General features: G+C 39.9%; 1 protein-coding gene across 2 annotated transcripts; it reads right to left on the bottom strand.

Moving 5' to 3' along the window:
* Positions 1-1,732: 1,732 nt before the first annotated feature.
* On the bottom strand, positions 1,733-15,145 carry lingo4b (leucine rich repeat and Ig domain containing 4b). 2 transcript variants are annotated; one of them, XR_011979699.1, is made up of 4 exons: positions 14,802-15,145; positions 5,176-5,268; positions 3,114-5,001; positions 1,733-1,766 (listed from the first exon to the last, which is right to left on the bottom strand). XR_011979699.1 is itself a non-coding variant. In XM_072679531.1 (3 exons), exon 3 carries the CDS (start codon positions 4,987-4,989, stop codon positions 3,166-3,168), a length of 1,824 nt encoding a protein of 607 aa, XP_072535632.1. In that variant the 5' UTR covers positions 4,990-5,001; positions 5,176-5,268; positions 14,802-15,145; the 3' UTR covers positions 2,565-3,165. The 2 variants fall into 2 exon arrangements, 1 of the variants encoding a protein (XP_072535632.1); XM_072679531.1 differs by lacking the exon at positions 1,733-1,766 and having other exon boundaries at positions 2,565-5,001.
* Between the last annotated feature and the right edge of the window lie 8,107 nt (positions 15,146-23,252).

The following is a 23,252-nucleotide window of genomic DNA, read 5'->3' on the forward strand; positions in this document are numbered from 1 at the left end:
ACAAGAAACAAACAAAAAGGGGTTTCTGTTTTTAGAAGATTATGCTGCGTGGTAGTTTATCTATGGTCTGCTCTCGGCACATCCACAGCCAGACAGACCTATATAACGGATTGAGTCTTTCTGAGGTAATCCTAAAGGGTTTAAACCTCTGGTCATACACGTGATTATCATCTTTTTTTTCTGGGTTATTCTCGGCAACTGCATGAGCGAATTCTCTCACTGCAGAATCCCAAATAAATCCGAGGAGGCTTGATTAAGGTCTGCAGCATGGCAACAGCGTTCAAACAGAACACTGACCTTCTGCCTCCACATTCTGTCCTCTAACAGGACAGCTGTCAAAACATCAGATTTATCAACATGCATCTCACAGAGCAACGCCACTGTTTAATTTCATTATGAACACTGAATGAGAAAGGTGCAAAAAAACAAAAGTAAATCAAATGGACAACTGAGGCAGGTGGAGGAAACCGCTTTTAGAGGCACAACAAATGAGATAGAGATTTATGGTGATAATCAAGCAGATTTCTCTAGCATGACAGCACCACATTTCCTGTTTGGCACACATGCAAAGAATTATCTGCAGTTAAATATCAACTTTAATTTTTTTCTAGTCATTTAAACAAATAAGCATTTACAGTGCCCTCTAAAATGTTTAGGACAAAGACAGATTTCTCATATGAACAAATCAGACATGATTAAAGTACACATTCCAGACTTTAATTTAAGGGGATTTGCATAAATTCGGTTTCACCATGTTTGAATTACACAATCCCTTTTGTTTCAGGGCACCATTATGTGTGGGACATACTGATTATAGGTCCATTAAAGCAGTCATGTTTAGTTTTTTTTTATTTTTTCTGGCATGCAATGACTGCTTGAAGTCTGAGATTCATAGACATCACTAGGTGCTAAAGATATTTTCTGGTGATGCTATGTCAAGCCTTAATGTTGCCATCTTCACCCAGGGTCTTGTTCCCTTTTCTCTTTAGCATATGGAATGCATGCTCACTTGAATTTAAATCAGGTGACTGGCAACCTGTGTTGCCTTAGCAGTATGTTTGGGATCATTATCTTGCTGTAGGTTGAAGCACTGGCCAATAAGTTTAGAGGCATACACTGAAATTATAAGCTGTTCCGATACACCTCAGAATTTATTGTGCTACTGGCTACAGCAGTTCCATCGTCAATGAAGACAGATGCAAAGATAAGTACCTGTGGCAGCCATACATGCCCAAGCCATGACACCCCACCACCATATGATGGTATGCTTTGGCTTATGGCAGTTCCTTTCTGTCTCCACACTTTGGCCTTTGGCCTATCACTCTGATACATGTTAATGCTGGTCTCATCTGTCTACAAGACTACAAGAAGTCCAGAAAGTCTAGAATTCCAATCTGTCAAACTGAGGATTTTTCTGAAAATTAGAGAGGATTCTTCTACAATTGACAGTGGAGGCCTTCCTTGGCCTACCTGTCCCTTTGTGATTAATGAGCTTAAATGATATTCCACACAGTCGATTGTGGTATTCCCAAGGTTTACTCTTGTTTTTCAGCCTCGTAATAGCTTCTTTGACTTTCACTGGCACAGTTCTTGTCTTCATGTTGAATGACAACTACAAAGGTGTTTGAAAGATTAGAAGCAAGCCTAGGTAATTTATGCCTGCACTAATGAGACAATGAAATACACACTGAAATCATAAACATCTGTGAAGCCAAATGTCCCAAACACAGTGTCCTGAAATGAGGGGGACTGTCTGAAAAGTAGACCTGTGGAGTAGAGAGACAGCGTGTAAGTTATTTAATAAGCCAGTAGTCAAAACAACACAAAAGCTGCCCAACCAGCAGATTTGCATAGTCTTTAATAGTTTAAAATGCAAAATTCTACACTTTCTAAATAACTTAGCAAAACAACATTGTATGACAGAAGTATAAAGTATGTACATTAAATACATTTTCTTGGTTATTTGGTTATGACATTTAAACATAGCTAAGACACATCCAAGCAGTTTATAATTAATTAAACATAATTACCATGGTTAAAAAAAGACACACCTTTACAGGAATATTAAATTCATGTATGTATTACTGGATTTCAGTCTGCAAACTGACAAAAATAATACTGATCATTTGACCACAACAATTGAACTGAAGCTCCATTCTATTATGCTTCAAGTGCAAACAATATTATGTTACATAAATATGATATAGACTGAAAAACATATACTTTCTGTACTATTACACCATTCTTAACACTAAATGTTCTTGTTTCTGGTAATGCCTGTTTTGGAGTGAGTTATTTGAAAATAACTGTAAAATCTTAAAGTTAACAGTAAAGATGATTGTATCACTATGATGCTTTTGAAAAACTGAACTATTTAATGGTACAGGAATAAATAGTCTTTGACACTGTTAACCAACAAACCTATGTCATTGGAGTTGCTATATTTGAACTTATGAACTTATGTCACTGGAAAGCTATATTTTACACTAAATGATACTTTATAATAAGTGAGAAAATCCTAAATAATATAATTAGCATTCTGATGTTAGCAAATAAAAGGCAGCATTCACATTTCACATAAATAGTTAATGTTAGTATTATTATTAATATTAATATAAATCCCAGACAAACACAGTAATATGTTCCAATTTCACAGTTCCACAGACCCATCCCATTTCCAGTGGATCAAACTGTGTTCTTAACATGTCCACAAATTTGCTGAGGCCAGCATAATCATCCTATTTACAATAATTATAACACTTCAGCCCAATAAAGTTGCATACACTGATGACCAGAGTTTAACAGAAGCTGTTTCATGGCCTATTGTCCTATACTGGATTCAAGGCAGTTGTAAGCTGCATGCTTTTACAGTGTAACTGCTTATTATTCCCCAGTTTTTCTGTACATGGTCTCTCTCATGGTCACATCACAGCAAAAAATGACGAGAAAAGGCCCATCTGTATTATATTTACAGTAACAAAAATGAGCGAAAATTACACCAGGCTGACTTGAATGGTATACCAGAAAGAAGTAGCACTGATAGCATGTCCTGGAGCATTTGTGAGTACAAGCTAATTTGCAGTGCTGCAAGTAAGCCCGTTGTTTCTGCTTACCTTTGTTACTTCTAGCTACACGGCAACATTTTTGAACATTCCTTTGATGACTTCATATGAGCTTCATTGTAAATCTCCCAGTGTCTGCACCGTCACCGCCTCCACCCATAGATGAACGTGGCACAAAGTCAATGGTGGCTGTGTGCTTGATCTGGCCCTTACTTTGGCTCCAGAAGAACATAAACACAAAACAAATGGCCACTGAGCTCAGGAAAGAAAGGAAGCCCATAGTAGTGGCAATGACAAGGGTCTTGGCATCAAACGGGTAAGGGTTTGACACTTGTGCTGAAGAGTTGGTGGAAGGAGGCAATGAGGTTTCAACCCACGCATCATCAGAAAAATAGGAACTTGTAAAATTTCGAGGGAAACTCCGTACCTGAAGGCTGGCAGAGATACTGTCATTACCGGCAGGATTAGAAGCAGTGCAAAGGTAAGTCCCACTGTCCTGTACTTGAGCACAACGCACCTCCAGACTTCCGTTTGAAAGTACCCGTATTCTCCCCACAGAGCTAAGTGGAGTATGCTGGGGAGACAGCCAAGTTATAGAAGGCTGTGGATACCCATCTGCTTTGCATTCAAACTGTACATTTGTTCCCTCATCCACTGTAGCTTCTTGCATCTGCCGGTCCAGCATCCGTGCCTGCTTGCAGATGAACACCACAGGGAGCTCTGCATCTGAAAAGTCACGGAAATCCCGCTTTCGCACATGATCAGGGGAAGAACATGAAGGTTGGCGACCATTAAAGTTCAGCCTAAACCGTCGTCGCACTACCCACAGCAGCCGGCAGTCACAAGTCAGGGGGTTTCGATCCAGACGCAAGGTCTCTAAGTTCCCCACTGAGTGGAAGGCACTCTCCTCCAGGGTGGTGAGTTGATTAGAGGATACATTGAGCAGTCGAAAGTGGACCAGTCCTCTGAAGGCACCTGGCTCAATGCGCAGAAGATTTCCACCTGCCAGGTGAAACTCCTGAAGTCTGAGCAATTCCCCTAGAAGGTTGCCTTGTATAGATGTGATAGGGTTGTAGGACAGGTCAAGGTAGCGTAGGTAACCCAGATGACGCAGGGAGGCATATGGTACGGCACTCAGATTGCAGTTGCTAATGACTAGAGTGGTGAGGTTGAGACCAATCAGGCTGTTGCTGTTTAAGGTCTCCAGGGAGGGCCACTGAATGATCTGTAGGGTGCGCAGCTGGTGTAGCCGACGAAAGGCATTGTTCGGCAAGACGCTAATAGTGAGTCTTCGCAGACGCATCTTAGTCAGACTCTGGAGCTGTGAAAAGGCTTCAGTAGGAATGGAGGTCAGGTTACTGCGGTCCACATTTAGTTCCTGTAAGCTTTGCAGGCCAACAAAGGCTCTCTGAGAAATGAACACCAGGTCATTCTCCCCAGCGTTCATTTCCCTCAGATTTCCCATCTCCTGGAATGTGTAGTCCAGAAAGACGAGTATCTCATTCTTACTGATGTCCAAGCTGCGAAGGTTGGACAAGCCAGAGAAAACACCTACAGGGATTATCTTTAGACGGTTGTTTTTAATTCGTAAGAATTTAAGATTTTTAAGACCCTGGAATGCCTCTACCTCAATCATAGATATAATATTCTCACTTAGGTCCAGATCCTCTAGCTTGGACATTCCATAGAACTGTCGCCGACTCAAAGTCTTCAAGCGGTTGCCGGAAAGTTCCAGGCGCTTTGCATTGTTAGGCAGGCCTTCCGGGACATTAGTCAGGTGTTTTGAAGAGCAGTTGACTTCTAAAGTGTCCTGTCTACAGATGCACCTTTGTGGACAAGGCCAGGACAGATCACCTGCTGACAAACTTAGACACCACAGCAGCAGGAGTGCCCACGCCCCCTGCTGGCCACACACCTCCACGAACATCTTACCGCCTGCCTGATGGAAACAGAAAGAGCCTCAATTAGGGAAAACATTTACTTTACTGTTACAGTGTGTGATTAATTTATGTGGCCCTCCCTCCATGTTACCAAGGAGAACATAATACCTTATTGAAAAGCTATATATAGCAGCCTGTATTGTTTCACTAATTTGTTGTGGGGTGACACTTACCGCGTAGCTTCTGTAGTGCAAGTTCTCATAACCAGCTTTTTGAAGGTTCAGATCTGACTTGACCTTTAACAGAAAGAGGCATCTCCAGACAATCTACAACCCAAGATAGAGAAGGATTTTTAATTAACGCGATTCGTTAGTCCCAGTAGAATCGATTAACAAAAAACAAACAAACCAAAAAAAAACAACAACAACAACAAAACAAGAGTCCCAAGAATTAACAAAGCTAGACTCAATTGTTCTCGGCAGTTTGCCATGTTCGCATTTAAGTGCCATGTGAGAAGCACAGCAATAAGCACTCCTTCTGACCAGTTCTCTGGAGCATGCTGTGGGACAGCTGGAGGGGCAAATGTAAGGAGGTAGGTCTGTAAATTGTAGTCACACTGGCCACTGGTTTTACCTGAGGCCAGGAGCGCATGTGGTGAAAAATGGGCTTAAATGAGATTTTTGCCATCTAGTGCAGATCTGCACTCTGAGCCACCATTTGAGCAAAAGTGAACACATAAATGACAGCCACGCTCTTCAGAATGTCGTTATCAGCCTTTCTGTTTAGAGATGTAAGAAGTAAATGTTGGTTTTAAAATGGTGATCTTAATCACAAATCTATAGGGTACTGAGTACAAACCATGGTTTAGCAGTATGTAATGAACAACACACTGCAAGATACAGTAAGCCATAAAAAGTAACTGAACTCAATTTCCTGACTTTTCTTGACTCACTAAGCTGACAGAGCAGGGAGGTTTCATGGTGTAAGCAAATTCCTTTCTTAAAAATGAAAAGCCAGCAACAACTGTTCTTGTCTCATTAACATCTAAGCCACTAACAAGGACCAAAATCAATACTAAATTGAATTAACATACATTATGTGAAATACGAACATCTAAATTAGGAACAGATCCTTGAATAAGGGTTTCTTTCATCGTTATTTAACTGCAATTACATATAAATTTACACATAAATTTAGTGTGAAGTGTCAGAATACTTTATATCATACAAAAGTTGCATTTGTAGCTACACAAATCCAAATTCAGGCAAAGCAAGATCGCATTGTATTGACATGTATGAAAACACAATATTTAATGTACTTATAGTATATTGGTGTGTGTTTATATATATATAAATAAACACACACCAATATACTATTAAGATACCAATATACAATATGTACACACATAAAAGAACACACTCATAAGTAGCATAAGGATCCATTCAAACCTGAGCAGTTGAAAGTCTCTTGCGTTTTCTCCCTCACACACAGTCAGACCTTCAGGAGGCACATGATTGAAGCTGAGAGTAATTCTAAAGCTTTTCAATGTTGTTCTCACGCAAAGGTTCTTCAACTGCATGGAAGCGCTGACTCATAATGTGGGGCTAGCAGGTGGAGAGCTGGACATAGCTGTCCTAACACCATGCAGCCAGTCTGTGGAGCCCAGAGCCCAGCTTACACAAATTAATGTGTTGATCCCTCTGTTCGATATACAAGAGACGAGCACTGACAGGTGCACCAGATTAGCTTGGATAGTGCTCAAAAAGTGGCAGGATCGACTCTGACTGACTACCTCTCGTGTTGTCTCTCTTCTTACCTTTGCATTCATTATTCATTTCTTTATCTCAGTTTCACCACGATAGAGTTCCTTACACAACAACTTACAACTTCACCCACAGTTAAGTCTCAGATCATGCTCATTATGCTGAACTGAGGAATACAGTCCTTTTCATGGTTGGTAAAATGCAATATCTGAAGCTCCATACCACTGTACGTTATGTCATCCTCCATGACAGCTATTCACAATGCAGAAGATTTTATAACAGTCATAATATAATTGGTGCTTTTTCCCTGACTGATTAACATGACGTTTCATAATATTTGTTTTGCGTAACACCACAGTTCACCCATCTACATGTCAGATGCAGCCAAATTCTTATCTAATGCAGGCAACTATGCCAGAGAACATGTTATTGCCAATCAGATTGAACTTCTTCCACCCCATGTGCTCTCTGGTCCACACACACACATACACAGTTATAGTTCTACATTGACCTTTTTACTTGGAGATCATAATTCAGAACAGTTGAGGAGCTCTGGCCAATAGTCACATCAACAGTTGACACTCATCAATACTGGACCGCTTCATCAGGTTGCAGCTAATGGTATAGGTCATTAATAGAGAGACAGCAGAGACAACCCCAGCTATTCAGTTTCTCAGCATGCTTATAACTCAGCAGTACACATTTTTTGTAATAACTGGAAATGTGGAGTTGTAGGTAAGGGGAAGCATTTTGTAGCAGATTGTAATACATTGTGCCATAATATGCTTTTCTGAGTATATTATACTAGTAGCCAGTACTTCCTAAGCATAAAACAACTGCAAACTGAAGATAGAAAGATATTTTTAAAGGCATTTTTAAAAGTTGTGGTTCATGTAAATATCTGTTTCTTCTGTTCCCTATTAATTTTTAAACAGGACACATGTTTAATTACAAAAAGAGGTTCTTCAAGATTTCTTTAATAAAAGCAATGGTAACATACATGTCCAAATGTTTGTGGACACCTGTTCTAATTAATGCATTCAGCTAATTTATGTTGCACCCATTAGTAGTGGAGAAGTACAACAGAACGGAGAAGATAAACATGAACTTAACACTGAGCTGTGGGGCAGTGGGACTGTGGTCTCTGGAATAATAGTGCTCCAATATTTTTGGAATGAGTTGGGGAGTTGGTTATGAGGAGGGGTGGTGTTCATCCAACATCCTTAATTCACTAATACAGTCACTGAATGCAATCAAATTCTCCAAAATGTAGTAGAAAGCCTTCCCTGGACAGTAAACTCTTTATTGATATTGGAAGAAACAGCGAATGACCAAATATCCCAATACTGTCCGTATAGTTTTGTCTGTCTGAATGATTCAATATCGTAGCAAAATCATTTTTACTGTTGGTAGAGATGAACAATCTGAAGAAAATTAACTCTAGGAAGAATGTTGAGTCAAGAAATTTTGTTACAATTTGCTCTCAAATATTATTTTTTATATCCTTCCGAACAGGTCTTTTCAGTGTACCCTTGTTTGAAAGGTCAACATTTCAAGCACTCAGACTCGAACAATAACCTTCAAGACATAGAACTTATACAGGTTTTATTTAACTTTCTTTTAATATTCTCTCTGAGCGAGCAAACAGTTTCAGAGTTGTGTGAGAGGTCACTGACCTCTGTAACTGGCCTGACATTTGCCCTCAGCATGCAGACAGGGAATCGGCAAGGCTGACTGTGTTGCCCTCTCTTTCTAACACTGTGGTGCTATTCTTACCCCGCCTGAGTGAGAACTAACCCCAGCCACTCATGAATTGCCAATTAGAATTCCTCAGATAGAGCGACAATAGTGGGTGCATATGACGGGGTGCGTTTTATTGGCCTGGCACCTGGCTCTGTCGCTACCCTCAGCAGAATGCTGCGCGGCCACAATCATGAGTATTAAAAAAACTCCCCAAGCAAATAACAGGTGCTGGATGGACTGGGGGGAAAGATGACAGTTCTAAAGAATGCCAGAGTGGCATTCCCCCTGAGCTTGCCAATGGTAAAGATAAAACATGACTAAATGGAGAAAATGAATTAAAACAAAACAGAAATGATACCAGAATCTACTTACAGTAGATAAACAAAGCTCCCACGGGTATCTGAGCTGTGTGCTCAATGTGTACCACGCTGTCTGTTTTTATATTTAAATATTGCATTTTTCAGCTGATGGGCTGTGACTCTGGGATATAATACAGGTTTTCATATCTCAGTATATGCACAAGTAAGACTGATTTCTATGCTTTAGACTAAAGGTAGTGTGCGAGAGAGATAAAGGAAAAGTGCAGAGGCTTCGGGCCTGTAACGAACATGATTACATGAGGCATTCACTCTGTATACATCATTATACAATCCCACAGCTGTCACAAATGTATTGCAGAGGAGAAAGTAGGAAAGTAGGTGGCAATTTGTGTATGTATGGGCTTTTCAGTGAGAGTCTGTTTTCTGTTTTAAGGATACAGAGAAGAACGCATACAGTTTCTCTGAATGTATTCAGTGATTCTGAGGAGGAGAGAGTGGAGGTTTGGGGTTTAAGGTTTTTGTTAAACCCACTGTAGTTGTGGAGGGAAACAGTGCTTTTGATTCTCATTTTTGTGAATAAATAAAGAAAGCTTGATAAACAAATAAAACATTGATTTACTGGACATCCTTGACTGATAGCCACTGGGTCAGTTTAAGTGTGTATTTTGTTTTGGGCTGAACTGACATTAGGTTTAACTTGTACTTGTCTTGTGCTTGTTAAGAGAGAGCGGAAAGGAGCTTAATCCATTTTCCAAAAGAACTCTATCACAAACGACCGGCAGACAGAATGTGATTAGAATTAAATATGATATCAGCTTTGCGCTGTACTTTCCTGTTGGAACTTGAACACTGTGTACCACAACAATGTGGACTAAAATAAGAAGCTAGGGATAAAAAGGACATGCAGAGATGTCAGTTTAGTTAGGGTTATTGCTTGCCTGTTTTTTGTTAGTTTGTTTGTTTTTGTAATGTCATCATTACTCTGGCCTTAGATTGTTTAGCGGTTTCAGTCTAAGGCCAGATAATTTTTTTTATTGGGGTATAGATGTTTGTTAAACATGACAAAAGGTATGTGCATTAATTAAGTATTAAAATATGGATTGCCTCCACTGGATTCAGTAGATTAAAAATACCATAGAATGTGAATTCAAAAGCAAATATTTGCATAATCCTCAACTCAGAGAGGACAGCTGGCTTCTCCTATTTGACACACATGTTGGCCGCCTAGAGCTGATATCATTTGCAAAGTCCTGGTTTCAGATTTGATTCCATTGATGGGAACTTGCTGTTGTGGGGGAGGAGTGTGACTCAAGCCCATTTCACGTGCAGTCGACTAGCCAGAGATTACCAGTAATCTTATAAAGAGGGCACATGATGTGAATACACACATATTCAGGCAGTAAACCAAAGGGTTGGTCATCTTTTGGTACAACAGCATTGGGACACGCCTCTTAATCATTGAATTCAGGTGTTTCATTGAGTAGCATTGCCACAGGTGTATAAAATCAAGGACCTGAACATGCAGTCCACCTTTAAAAACATTAGTAAAAGAATGGGTCATTGTAAAGAGTTTAAAGAATTTCAGTGTGGTGCTGTAATAGGATGCCATCATGGCAACAAGTCATTTGGTGAAATTTCTTCCCTTCTAGATATTCCGTCATCAACTATGAGTGGTATTACTGAAAAGTGGAAGAATTTAGGAACCACAGCAACTCAATCACAAAGTTGCAGATCATATATAGTTACAGAGCTGGATCGCAGAGTGCAAAAAGGTCATCAACACTCAACGCTGACTCAATAACTGCCCTGTTCTGAACCTTCTGAACCTCCTCTAGCATTAACATCAGCACAACTGTGCACCAGGAGCTTCATGGCATGGGTTTCCATAGCTGAGCAGCTGCATGCAAGCCTTAACATCACCAAGCACAATGGCCAATGGAGCAGTGGAACTTGATTCTGTGGAGTAGGTGTGGCGCAACAGATAACACCACTACCTGCCACTGGGTTACAACACCATGTGGGAGACCAGGGTTCGATTCCTGGTCTGGGTGACTATGCTGCGCTACGCCAATAAGAGTCCTTTGGCAAGACTCACTACAAGACAACACTACACTGACCCACCTCTGTAATACAAGTAACCTTGTAAGTCGCTCTGGATAAGAGCATCAGCTAAAATACCATAAATGTAAATAAATGAGTAGCAAATCATGCTTCTCTATCTGGCAGCCTGGGTTTAGTGAATGCCAGGTGAACGTTAAACTGCCAGCCTGATTGTGCCAACTGTGAAATTTGGTGGCGGATAATGCTATGTGGTTCTTTTTCAGGGGTTGTTCCAGCGTAATGCTTCAACATACCAATACATTTTGGACAACGTCATGCTTTCAAATTTTAAACAGTTTCAAACAGTTTAAGGGAATGCCCTTTCCAGCATAGCCATGCCCCAGTGTACAGGTCCATTATGACCTGGTTGGGTTGGCTTGGTGTGAAAAAACTTGACTGGCCCATGGAGCCCTGACCTTAACCCCTCTCAAGCCCCCTTAAGCACTTTTAGAATTATCTACAATTGAGATGGCAAGACAGACCTCTCCAGATAAATGGGCAAAACGTCTCACAGACACTCCAAAATCTTGTAGAAAGCTTTCCCAGAAGAATGGAAGTTGTAATGGCTGCAACCAACTCCATATTAATGCTGGATTTAGAATGGGAACGGTGTCTTAAAAGCAGCTGTAGATGTGCCAGTACTTGTCTGTATAGTGTACATCATTAGAGCTGCAACTACTAAGTACTTTTATTTCTATTTATTTATATTCTGTTTCTAGCACTTATCTAACATTTCTGTTTCTCATTAAAACTATATTAAAATGCCTTTTAATTATTTTATCATAAATCATTTATGATTCTGTGTGAAGCATGTCTGCCTGGGTGGCAGCTGATACATTGCTGGCAAATGGTTTCTACATGAAATACTAATGTAATGTCTGTATTTGTTTCCACAATATAATCATTGGTAATTCTCACTTGATAGATTAACATTTATTGCATTCGGCCGATGCTCTTATCTAGAATCACTTACATTTAACCATTACACACTGACAATTCGCTGACAATTCCATGCTGACAATTTTCTAATATCTAGGTAGTCAACTCTGGTTACAGCCCTCTGTATTATCCTTTTTTATTTATTTTGTTTTAATGTCTAGTTCTAGGGAACTTCATTAATGCACTACCAACAAAAAATAATGTGTATTGAAATGGAACTGTCAAAACACATCTCTGCCTCTCATTTACTGTCTTTTGTGGAAACCACTGTCAGTAATTAAAAGCAAAGCATCTTGATGCATCCCGTCACAGTACAGTGGACTAAAAGGGTGAGTGTTTGTTATGCATACACTCCAGCTCATATAACTGTGTTTTAATGGGTTTAAGTCAATTATGAATAAGTTTAAATCATGAACGCTGTCATGACCAAACCAATCTGAGCCACAGCAATCTGTGTAGTATATAATTATATCTCTGTGCAACATGAGAGCATATTAACACATGTAATACTGAAAATCTAATGAAATCTTGAACTTTCACTACCTTGTGACTAACCTAATTAGCTTGCAGCTAGAGGGTTATTTCAGGGCACTATAAAGAACAGCTTCTGTTGCCAATATAGTCCTTCATAATGCTGTAAATGGAAACATTAACACATTGACACACAGCACATTTTCAGCCATGTCATTCTTTCCTGTGGTAAAAAAAGATTTTAATCAAGACCCTAACCCTAACCACTATCATCATATCCACATATTGCTGAGTATTAAATGGGTGGCTAGCTGCGGCCTGTACAGCACTGCAGACACAAGCAGGGTCACATTGTGCCCTGAATAGTTATATGCGTCTGAGCAGTCTGAGCAGGCAGGTCTGGATCAGAGCATCAGGATTACACACAGAAAGAAAAGGCAAAAACCCTGTGGAGCAGACAGCTGACCCAGGACAGGCTGATCACCACCAGCAAGCTTTTGCTCTCAGAAGCCTTTTAAACAAATCTGAAAGTGCAGTTGTCTTAATCCTATGGGATCTCGTACAGATAAACCTACACCAACTAAACATTTAGCATTTAACACAGAAGATGTGCTTAGCCTTGTAAATGTGTGATCATACCACCTCTAAAACGCAGACCAGTCTTGGCTCTGCGGCCACCATTAATAAGAGCCCTTAAATCAAAGACACATTTGTTTCGGGCCTGATTGAGAGTATTGGCAGGTTGGCTGAGCAAAACAAAAGGCAGTGATCAGACGAGTGCTTTTATTGGTGGACTCCATCAGTCCAGCCACTCTGACAGCACGGTGAATTACAGGAGTCAGAGATAAATCATGCAGCAAGAGGTGACTGGGACAGTGCCTGTGCATTAAAACTTGCCTGATTAAAGTGCCCATTTGAATCCTCTCCAAGCTTTCTGACTTTGGCTTCCTCCCGCACGCGCAAGGGCAGAATTTGCTTTGACGCACATTATTGGTAGTGCAGTCTGCTGTTTAATCTCTCATTAGAGAAAACTTCCACAAAATGGATTATTATCAATTCGACAGACTTTCCCAGGGCTGGGGGAGCAAAAACCGAATCAGGAAACCTGAGCTCATCAGAATGTGCTGGGAGTATTAAAGGTGCCAGATTTTCTGCTTTGCTGCAGCAGTAATCTGGCTCAGTATACAGGCAAAATTGATCGCAGGAGTGCTTGTTTTAGCTGGGACTTCTCAGTTTGACCTCCTTTTAATCTTCAATGCAGACTTCCAATAGTTGCTGAGGGCTGTAGGTGGGTGACTGAGGGAGGAAGGAAGTGGGTTCATAAATGAATGAGTTAAGGGATGGGACAATGCAGTACGAGCTGTGGAACTGCTATTTCCACAAACATTTAAAGCAACAGTTCTTACTAACATGTTGAATCAATGTTAAAATAATAATCTCTTCTGTAACTGTTGTTGTATTTATTCTAATACTGTAGGTCTGTCCCGTGTGCAATATGTACAGTACTGTGACACTGCAATTTCCTTCGGGATCAATAAAGTGCTATCTTATCTTATAACACTCATGTAGGCTACATCATTTCAACACCAATTGATCACTGGGTAAGAATGTTTGGTGTCCTAAGGTTGCTACTTTAGGTCTGTACTGAAACTAGGAGGCTAAAATAAAAGTCAATTATGTCTCCTGGACAATGTAGACTTCCATTAGGCTTCTGTTTAACTACATTAGGCTTTATAGCTGCAGTGCAAAAACTAAAAAAGACGTCTTTAGACACCAAACATGACTTACCAGCTGAGAATGAAAAAAGCATTAAACCGTTAGAATTAAATCTCTGCGTTTTTGCTTCCTAATGGGATTTACCTTAATGGTTACCATTACAGACCACTAGTTTCCTGTAGGACACATTTAGATGCCATAATAAAACCATCAAATGCTTGGTGATATGAACCCAGCCGGGAAAGAAAGAAAAAAAAACATTACAGACTATATTATACACCATTGCAAAACCACCGTTTAGGACCTTCAACAGCTCTGTTTTCAGCCAGGTCGAGATTTATTCTATCTGGGATAAGCGAAAAGCTCTTTAAAGCTCTGCTCTTCGAGTACGAACTGCTTATTTCAGCTTAACACAAAATAACCCACGACACCACAGACAAGTCTGTAGGTTATCTGTAACTGCCAGAAGATGGACCTGGACCGATCTACACCTCTTCTCCTTCAGCTTTGGACGACAGGTTCTAAATGATCACCCCAATGCTATAAGACTTCAGGAGCCAAAGGCTAACCTGTTACAGGTTCACTTCACTTTCATGAGTCGTAACCTCGCTAAAAGACATGTAGCCAGAAGATACACATTGAGACCCGAGCAATGGAGAAGTAACGTGATGCTTTACAAGAAATGAGGAAACTTTACATATTATTCATAACCTCATAAAACAGGAAGTCTACGCTTCCCGCTCGTACACACGTTTAGCTCAGCAGGATCATCTCAAAGCGAGTAAAAGAGGCGATGGTGGAGCTCACCTGCTTCTGACTCTGAGAGGATTTTCCTGCTTTCCTTATTTTCCCATGTCCTCGTCCCTCTGCCTCTCCTCTCACACCGCCTCGTCCGAGCCTGGTGTTGTTACTCGTGGTACTAGAAGAAGGAGCGTGTCTATCTGGAGACCAGACCCGAGCATTTTAATCGTTTTACTCCTTCATTAATTTCTTCTGTCTAACACGCGTCGTCCCTGGGGTCTATAAAGATAATTGGTGCCATGATTTAGGTCGACTCCTCTCAGAGCTGAAGCTTCCTTTCCATCTCGTCTCATCTAGCTAACTTCCACACACTTTCCCTTCTGGCAAGTGGAGCGATGCAGCAGGAGAAAGATATACACGATGGTTTTGTTTTAGGAAAAAAACAACAACTCCCATGTAGCCTAATGTTATTCACTCAAACTCAAGCTCATGAGAAATGAAACGTATCCTGTCTGTGTCTCTCTCTTTCTATGTGTGTGTGTGTGTGTGTGTGTAAGCCCTGGGATTTAGAGTGTGTGTTCGTGCTGGATGGCTGTCCTGACAGGATTTGCTGTTATATTCGACAGACTGACTGGAGTTTATCCAGGACAGCACACCACTGGAGTGTGTGAGCACTTTATTCAGCCCCCATGGACATGGCTATCTGCACTATACACACACACACACACACACACAGTACTGGGCACAAGTTAAACACTATGATTTATTAAATCCCCATTTAAAACAAAACCCGAACACATACATTATACAGAAAACTGCACACGGTGCTTCAATAATGATTCAGTAAAACATCAGATGTCCACACTTTCAGATTTTACACACCTCCAGCAGTAGAAGCATGTTCTGCTTTTTACCATTCAGTGATGTTGAGGTCTGGACTGGACTGGGGTGGGGAGTCTGTTGGGCTTAGAACAACAGCATCTTCTTTTTTTAGGTGTTCTTTTTTGCTCCACATCCTCAGCTAGATCCACAGTCGTCTTCTCACAGTGGAAATAGAGAAACACATTTGATTTTTTTGAGGTCTGACTTGGGCTTGATTGGGGCCTGAGTGCTGTTGATCTGCTGGGGGCAGTTCTGGTGGTCTAACAAGTCCTTGTCCCTTATTAGGGGTCACATTGTTTCTGTACCTTTTTAATAATTGTTTTGAACTCATTTTTTGTTGAACACCTTTTTATTATCTTACTTTTCTTGGACTCTTCTTTATGCAAGTAGTTTATCGTATATATATATATATATATATATATATATATATATATATATATATATATATATATATATGTTTAATTCTAGTCTATCCAATCTTTCAGTATCTGAATGGAATGAGTAAATTCTGCTAGTTGTTTTTCCCTCATTTGAGCACTGCTGTTTTACTACAGTATAACTATATATCAAAACTCTTCAGGAATCCTAGGGGGAAGCACGACCCATCTACTATGTTTTTGTGATAGGCCTGTTAGGCAAGCACACAAAGACCTACCTTCCCCCAACAGCAGTGTTATAAGCATGGGCACATTCAGAGTCCTTCAATGAACTGGCTACCATATGGCTGCACTCTCACATACCATGTACATACCAGCTGCTCTGGAGAGAAAAAAAAAGGAAGAAAAGCTTTCTACACAATCTAGTTTCCTTCCCTTCCCAAGAGCTCATGTCCCAAATTTAGGCCAATATCCAGTTTTTTAGGCCTTAACAAGAATGACGTGGAACTAATGTTGATGTGGTCTGATTCATTTCACACAAATGTATCAAATATTGTAGTAGAATTGAATAAACTGAATAATATTTTTGATTTTTCTTTTATTTTTTGTTACAGAGCATTTTTATAAGAAAGGTAGCAGTGCTGCCGTCTGCTGCATGCTAGCCTGAACCTCTTCAGCCAAATAGAAAACATATGGCTTTATTATTCATACTTTGATTAAATTACTGAGACTGCTGCATCATCAGCCTGTTGATTGTTCGTCATCAGCCTCTCATTGTTTTTAGATGACCTATTATCCTCAAATGATCCCTGAGCCTGAAGCTAGCAGGGCTAGCAATGCTCCCTCAGCAGAAAAAAACATCTGTCCTCCTTTACTTCACTGTACTGCACCAAACGGAAAGCATGGGAGTAAGAGAGAAGTGCAGTGAATTAATGTTTATGGATAGAACTGCCTGCAGTGGGCGAGGCAATAATAATGTAACAGATCGGTTAGACTTACTTATGATTTCCAAATCCTTTTTGACAGTGCCTATAAAAGAGAGGAAGAGACAGACACATACGCATAGAGGGAAAAGGGAGAGAGAAATCTAGAGAGAGAGCCTTAATGTGGTATTAGTGGACTGGGAGTACTACAGCACTCTTGGTATTGCCTCTAGGAATTTAATTAAATCTGGCCACTGGAGGGGGAATGTCTCAGATGAAGTGAAGGAATGAGAGCCAACCCTCTATTATAGGAAACATTCACCTTTATCCCCATTAAACACTGGGTTCTTTAAACTCCTTAAAAGTACTACACCAAAACACAAGCCAGGCCGACAGTAAAGTCTTTAACTTACACTCCAGTGTATTGTAGAAGATATGTAGAAGGCATCAAACCACACATTATCATGTATTGATTGTTTCTGTTCACTGCAGGATTGCACAACTCTCTCCTGTACTGTATTTTGTTCCTGAGCTTTTGGGCAGTCAGGTAATTTTGTGTTTTTGTTAAGGATCTCATTTAATTTCAGCCTGCCTGCTCGGCTGTGAGCATAATCAGTTCTCTATGGTAAGACAGTGATTGACAGCTGGCATGTAGCCCTCTGCAGGCCCTGCTTGGTATTTAGCCAGCGCTTGTTTTTCGTAATTAATATGATTACTTTGGGATTCATTTTGGGCTTGTTGTTCCCCCATGTGTTCTGTTGTTTTTGTGTTCTGAAAAGTGTGAATAAACAAAAATAAACAAGAGGCAGGGTTATGGTACCGCTGTGAGCGTTGAGGTCAGATAAAGATGAAAACAGAAAGACAGGAGGAGGGCATCTGTGTTTATCAGTTTATCACATTTGGACATCGGAGGGCATGGTGATTAAAGTAAATAGACAGTGGACAGGGATGAGAAAAGGGTTATATGTAAATTGATTATAAAGAGGCCAGAACGCTGGTTAAAACTACAACAAACCGGCAAATGACTACAATTCAAAAGTTTGGGATCACTGTTTTCAATATTAAACCACCTTTGCTGCGGTTACATATCATTGCTGTCACACAAAAACATGTTTGACTTTTTTAATTTTGATGTAATGTGAATCTTGCTTTTGTTCTTCACATTGTGTCAAAAGTATTATGATGAATGGACCAATTACCCACTAAAATCATTTTGCTTTGAAGGTTTTTTGCTTCTCCTGTTAAGTTGGCATTTTGAAGATGATTTTGTATTGATATTGTTTTGTATAAACTAAAGGTCTAAAATGTTTGTTTTTTGTAACTTTACAGCTTTCATATTTTGTGTATTTTCATATTTTGTAAGCAACATACAAGTAACTGGAAGACATACAAGTAACATATTGTTCTATTCTTTTTAAATTGCTGTTTTGCAGTAGATCTTTATGTAAAGTATCTTTAAAGCCTAATCACTGAATATTAATTAAGGAGCAGTTTAAAAAGGTAAAGGTGCACGTATTTGTCACTGTACAGCGAAATGTGTCCTCCGCATTTAACCCATCTGGTAGTGAACACACACACACATGTGTTAGGGGCAGTGAGTACACACACACACACACACACCCAGAGCGGTGGGCAGCCAACTTCAGCGCCCAGGGAGCAGAGAGGGTAAAGGGCTTTGCTCAAGGGCCCAACAGTGGCAGCTTGCCGAGCCCGGGAATCGAACCCACAACCCTGTTATTGACAGCCTGGAGCTCTAACCGCTGAGCCACCACTTACCTATCCTGACTCATGAATCTGCTGATCACATTATTCTAGTTGCTTATTCAATAAACAGTCAGGTCTTTAGTTTAAACAAACCTGGGTTCTTACTTCATATATCAATACACTCAGCAGTCTATGTGAGCAGCATAACAGTACATTAACAGCACAGTGGTTTTAGTGATTTGGCACAGTCATACAGAATGCAGTTGTTGTGAGGCAGTCATAAGTGTTTGTATATTGGGCATTATACCAAGTGGTTCAGCCAAGGTGGTTTTAAAACCAGATCTATAAATGATCCATTGTATAACACTCTATATTAACTCAGAATGATGAATAACACGGAGAAAGAAGTAATAATACAATTAACATCCAGAAACATATTTTAAAAGTGATCAAAGCAAATAGTTTACCAGAAAATTATAACTTAATTTAAGAACAAGTACAAATTGACAAGCTTAATGATAGTGTACACCCATTAGCCATAACATTAGTATGGCTAATATAATGTTGAGCAGGTCCCCCTTGTGCAGCAGATCTGACTATTGAGACATGGAGTGCACAATACCTCTGAAAGCATCCTGTGGAATCTGGCACCAAGATGTTTGCAGCACATCCTTTAAGACCTGTGAGTTGTGAGGTGGAGCCTCAATGGGTCACATCCATGAGCCTTAGGTGTCCCTGGTTGTCCTTTCCTGGGCCGCTTTTGGTAGGTACTGCCCACTGCATACCAGGGACACCCCACAAGACCTGCTTTATGTTTTGGAGATGCTCTGACCCAGTTGTCTACCGATCACAATTGTCAAAGTGGCTCAGATTCTAATGCCTGACTACTTTCCCTGCTTTTAGCAAATGACCTTCAAAAACTGAGCGTTTATTTGCTGCCAAATATATTAATGTTTTTCACCTCACCTGTGGTACTAATGTTATGGCTGGTCAGTGTGAATTTATACTGATGCAGAAAGTTATTCACTACAATTTTCAGCTTGATGATTGCATTCCTTAAATATGGAGAACTGTAATGATTACAGGAAAAGAAGAAACTCTGAGGAGAAAATTGCCGCACATGGTGATTAAATTCATCACTGCATTCCCAGAGGCTCTGCTACATCGGCTACCCTATGGACACACTATGTCTATTTTTCATCATTCATCAACTTCTGTTTCTCGCCTTTCTATGAAAACAAATATGCAACAGCCATGCTCTGTAGATACATTTCAGTGAAGCGCAACCTGTAAGACATGCACCAGAGTTGGCCTAAATCCCAGAAACCTTGTGATCACTCAGCACGTGCCAGATGGGAGAGTCTGTAAACGGTGAATGTGCATTGCCTGTTAAGAAGCTTTTGCCTTGCTGTATATTATGTATAGTCTTCCAGTACTACTTTGACATGAGTCTAATCCACAGCATGGGGACATCTGTGCATCAATGGAAGCACCACAAGCTGTTATTTGTGAATGGTCTGGGATACAGCAACACTCATTGATAGTGTGGCAGCATAAGAAACATGCTAGTGTCATTGCATTTCTCATTTTGACACTTTATCTAATACTATTGTGTGTGTGTGTGTGTGTGTGTGTGTGACAGGTTGAAAATGTAGTTTGAGTAAACTAATTACCTGTTTTGTTTGCATTGGGTATTTCACTGTGTTTATCCTCAATTTTTTATGTAAATTCCCTGGACACTGAACACTGCGTTATTTCAAAAGGTAGTAATTTCAGCACTGGACTGTTCTAATGTTAAGGTTTCTTTCCTTCTCCAACATGGGCATTTAGATGTGCACGCACAGCTTGTGTAATTTCCATGCTGTCAATTGAATGGGAACCTCTGAAACAGTTGCACATGACCCTAAGGTCACAGTGCCTAATGCCCAGGATCAGCTAGAGGCATATAAAGCCCCTAGACATTGCACTGTGAAGCACTGGCATTGCATCAAATACTTTTGGAATGACTTGTAGTGGTGCAATCCAGGAAGAATCACCTTCACTTCAGTACCCAACCACACTAATGTGGTCTCAGAATAGTAGAGAAGAGGCTGCAACTGCAACAAAGAAGGGAACAAACCCCCTAACAACACCCTTGATTTCAGAAGAAACACATTATGAGCAGGGGTCTATAACCTTTTGGACACAGTCTATGTCTGTTAGCAATCACTGTGTACTACTAGTCACTAGGATAGAACTTCTATGCTCCAACGTACAACATTGCCAACATCTTCAGCATTGTTAAACATTAACCAGTATGAAACATTACACACACATGTACTTGAGTAAACCTGGGGCAGTCCTCCTTCTAGTAGACTAAGCATAAAAGGAAAAACCAAACACTTCATTCTCAATAGATTATTGTTTGACTGACTTTGATGAGAGCAAATAATTCAGATGTTATTTAGACGTCTGAATCTAAAGCGTAAAACAGTTCTTAAACCACTAAAAGAAACAAGATGTTTACAATAAACAGTAAACACCTAAAGATCTTGTGATAGTCATGGGATCAGTCATGTGATCATACTGGAGGCCGCTGGGTAAACCTACGTTCTCCAGTTATGCTCTACTTTGAATGGAATGCAAACTAACAGGAAACAGATGTTGGCTTCAGTTTACAGCTCCGAGAAAGTCATGGGGGAGATGTGCCAATCCGCCTGTGAACCTTCACAGGCCTTCAAACCTGAATGAAATTCAAACCAAACAGACCATAAGGTATAGCCATGCAGGGTATGCAAGCCCATGTCCTTCTGCATTACATAAATGTTAGGTCTCCATATCACAATATTCGCTTGATGGGGCATTGCTGTTGGACTAAGCAGACCAAGTAATGATCACCTTTCATCCTGTTTTTTCTATCGAAATGTGTCTTTGCTTGGATAATATCAGAGAAGACTGGTGGTATGTTGTGGGGCCTAGTTCTGGTGCTGGAGTTCTACCACCCTGAGAAATTCAGATCCACACCTGGCTTTAATTTTCAAAGCTCCTGAGGACCTTTATTATTTGGATTGGTGCTAAAATGATGACCAGGACCAGGTTTGAAAACCAAATGATATAGGCTGGTGGTACAGGATTTTGCATTTTGAAATATTCATAGACACTCATCGAGATTTGCTTCTGAAATCAGGGATATTAGTAGGGAGTTTATCCCACATCTATACCCTTCTAGCCAACACTCAGCACTGGGCATGGTGATTTAGGCTTATATGCATCTTCTCCAGGACATCCCATTCTATTGCCAATGCTTTTCTATAGAGATTGTACAAGTTGTGTTTGTTTAATTGAAGGCCTGAGTTGGAAATGGGTGCATCTAAAAGTAGCTAAATTCACCAGAAGGTGTTTACACATCATTTTGAAAATGTAATGTATGTCATATAACATAAAATAACATAGTCAATGTTGAACGTTAAATAAAGCCCAGAGCTTAACATAGCATAGATTAATTGACACATTTTTGCCATTTTGGAACAATGTTAATGCTTTAAATAGCAATGCGTGTGTTTTAAAACATGTCATACTAAAATAAAATCACACAGCAGTTTATTAACCTTTGAACAAAAAAGAAAGACTTAAACATTATAAAACTGTTTGCATTATAAGATCTAATTTGAATTTCTAATTTCTAATAAGAAGTAATTTGAGTGATTAGATGAACAGCCATATCCTCAGTTTGTGCCTCTCTTTGTCCCATTGTCATGTCAGCTGGCAATGTGACATTTATACTAGGATATTTATGGATTCTTGGCATGTTTGTGACTAACATGCACACAGTATGCAGCTATACCACCAGGGCATTTCCCTTTAAACCTGTCATTCACTTATTTTTTCTCTCTTCTGTGACTGTCTGTGATGGAGTCATGTCCAACTGCATGCCTGCTTGGTAAACATCATGGGACAATGTTCATATATACCTCACAGCCTGAGTAAGACACAGCCCTACTGCCTCAAGATGCTGACTAACAAAGGGAAGCAAGAAAGACTCATTTAGCAGTGTCAGTTACATCACAACAACTATCCAAAATTACCAGCTGCCTAAAGTATATACACATTAAATATAATCATGTAATAATAACAGTATGGCACTGTAATGGGATGGGTGAAATAACTGATGTTATAAAATGTAAAGATATCACATCCACTGCTGGAGTCATGTCTGACTGAAAGTCTTTGTCTAGGTTTCCTCCTTGCACATCTTCTGTTAAATCACACTCTTTCTTATAGTAGATATGAATGTATTTTGACTTTAACTGTGGCAGGAGCTACCTGTTGACAGGTACAATTTAGGATTGTTGTACTTCGCAAATTGCTGGGATGGCCTGACTTGGCTTAATATTTTAGTTTTGTAGTTTGTTTACTTATATTATCACATTAATATTGTTAAAATGAATATCACTTTCAACTTAACTGTATTTTATGTAAATAGGCATATGGAGTAGGATAAACTGAATGTGTTGCTTGCTTGCTTATTTATGTTTTTTGATTTCAGTATTTTCTCTTAAATATATCCTACTCTTACACATCTAAGGCCCTACAGGCCATATGTAATCAAACATGTATTGTGCATTTATTTGAAAACTTTGCAACGTGACTCT

The sequence above is a fragment of the Salminus brasiliensis genome, chromosome 5 (genome assembly GCF_030463535.1).
Source record: "Salminus brasiliensis chromosome 5, fSalBra1.hap2, whole genome shotgun sequence".
NCBI lineage: Eukaryota > Metazoa > Chordata > Actinopteri > Characiformes > Bryconidae > Salminus > Salminus brasiliensis.

Bases quoted from the DNA above. Each gene is read 5' to 3' on its own strand.
- lingo4b (XM_072679531.1), bottom strand. From the start codon at position 4,989: ATGTTCGTGGAGGTGTGTGGCCAGCAGGGGGCGTGGGCACTCCTGCTG.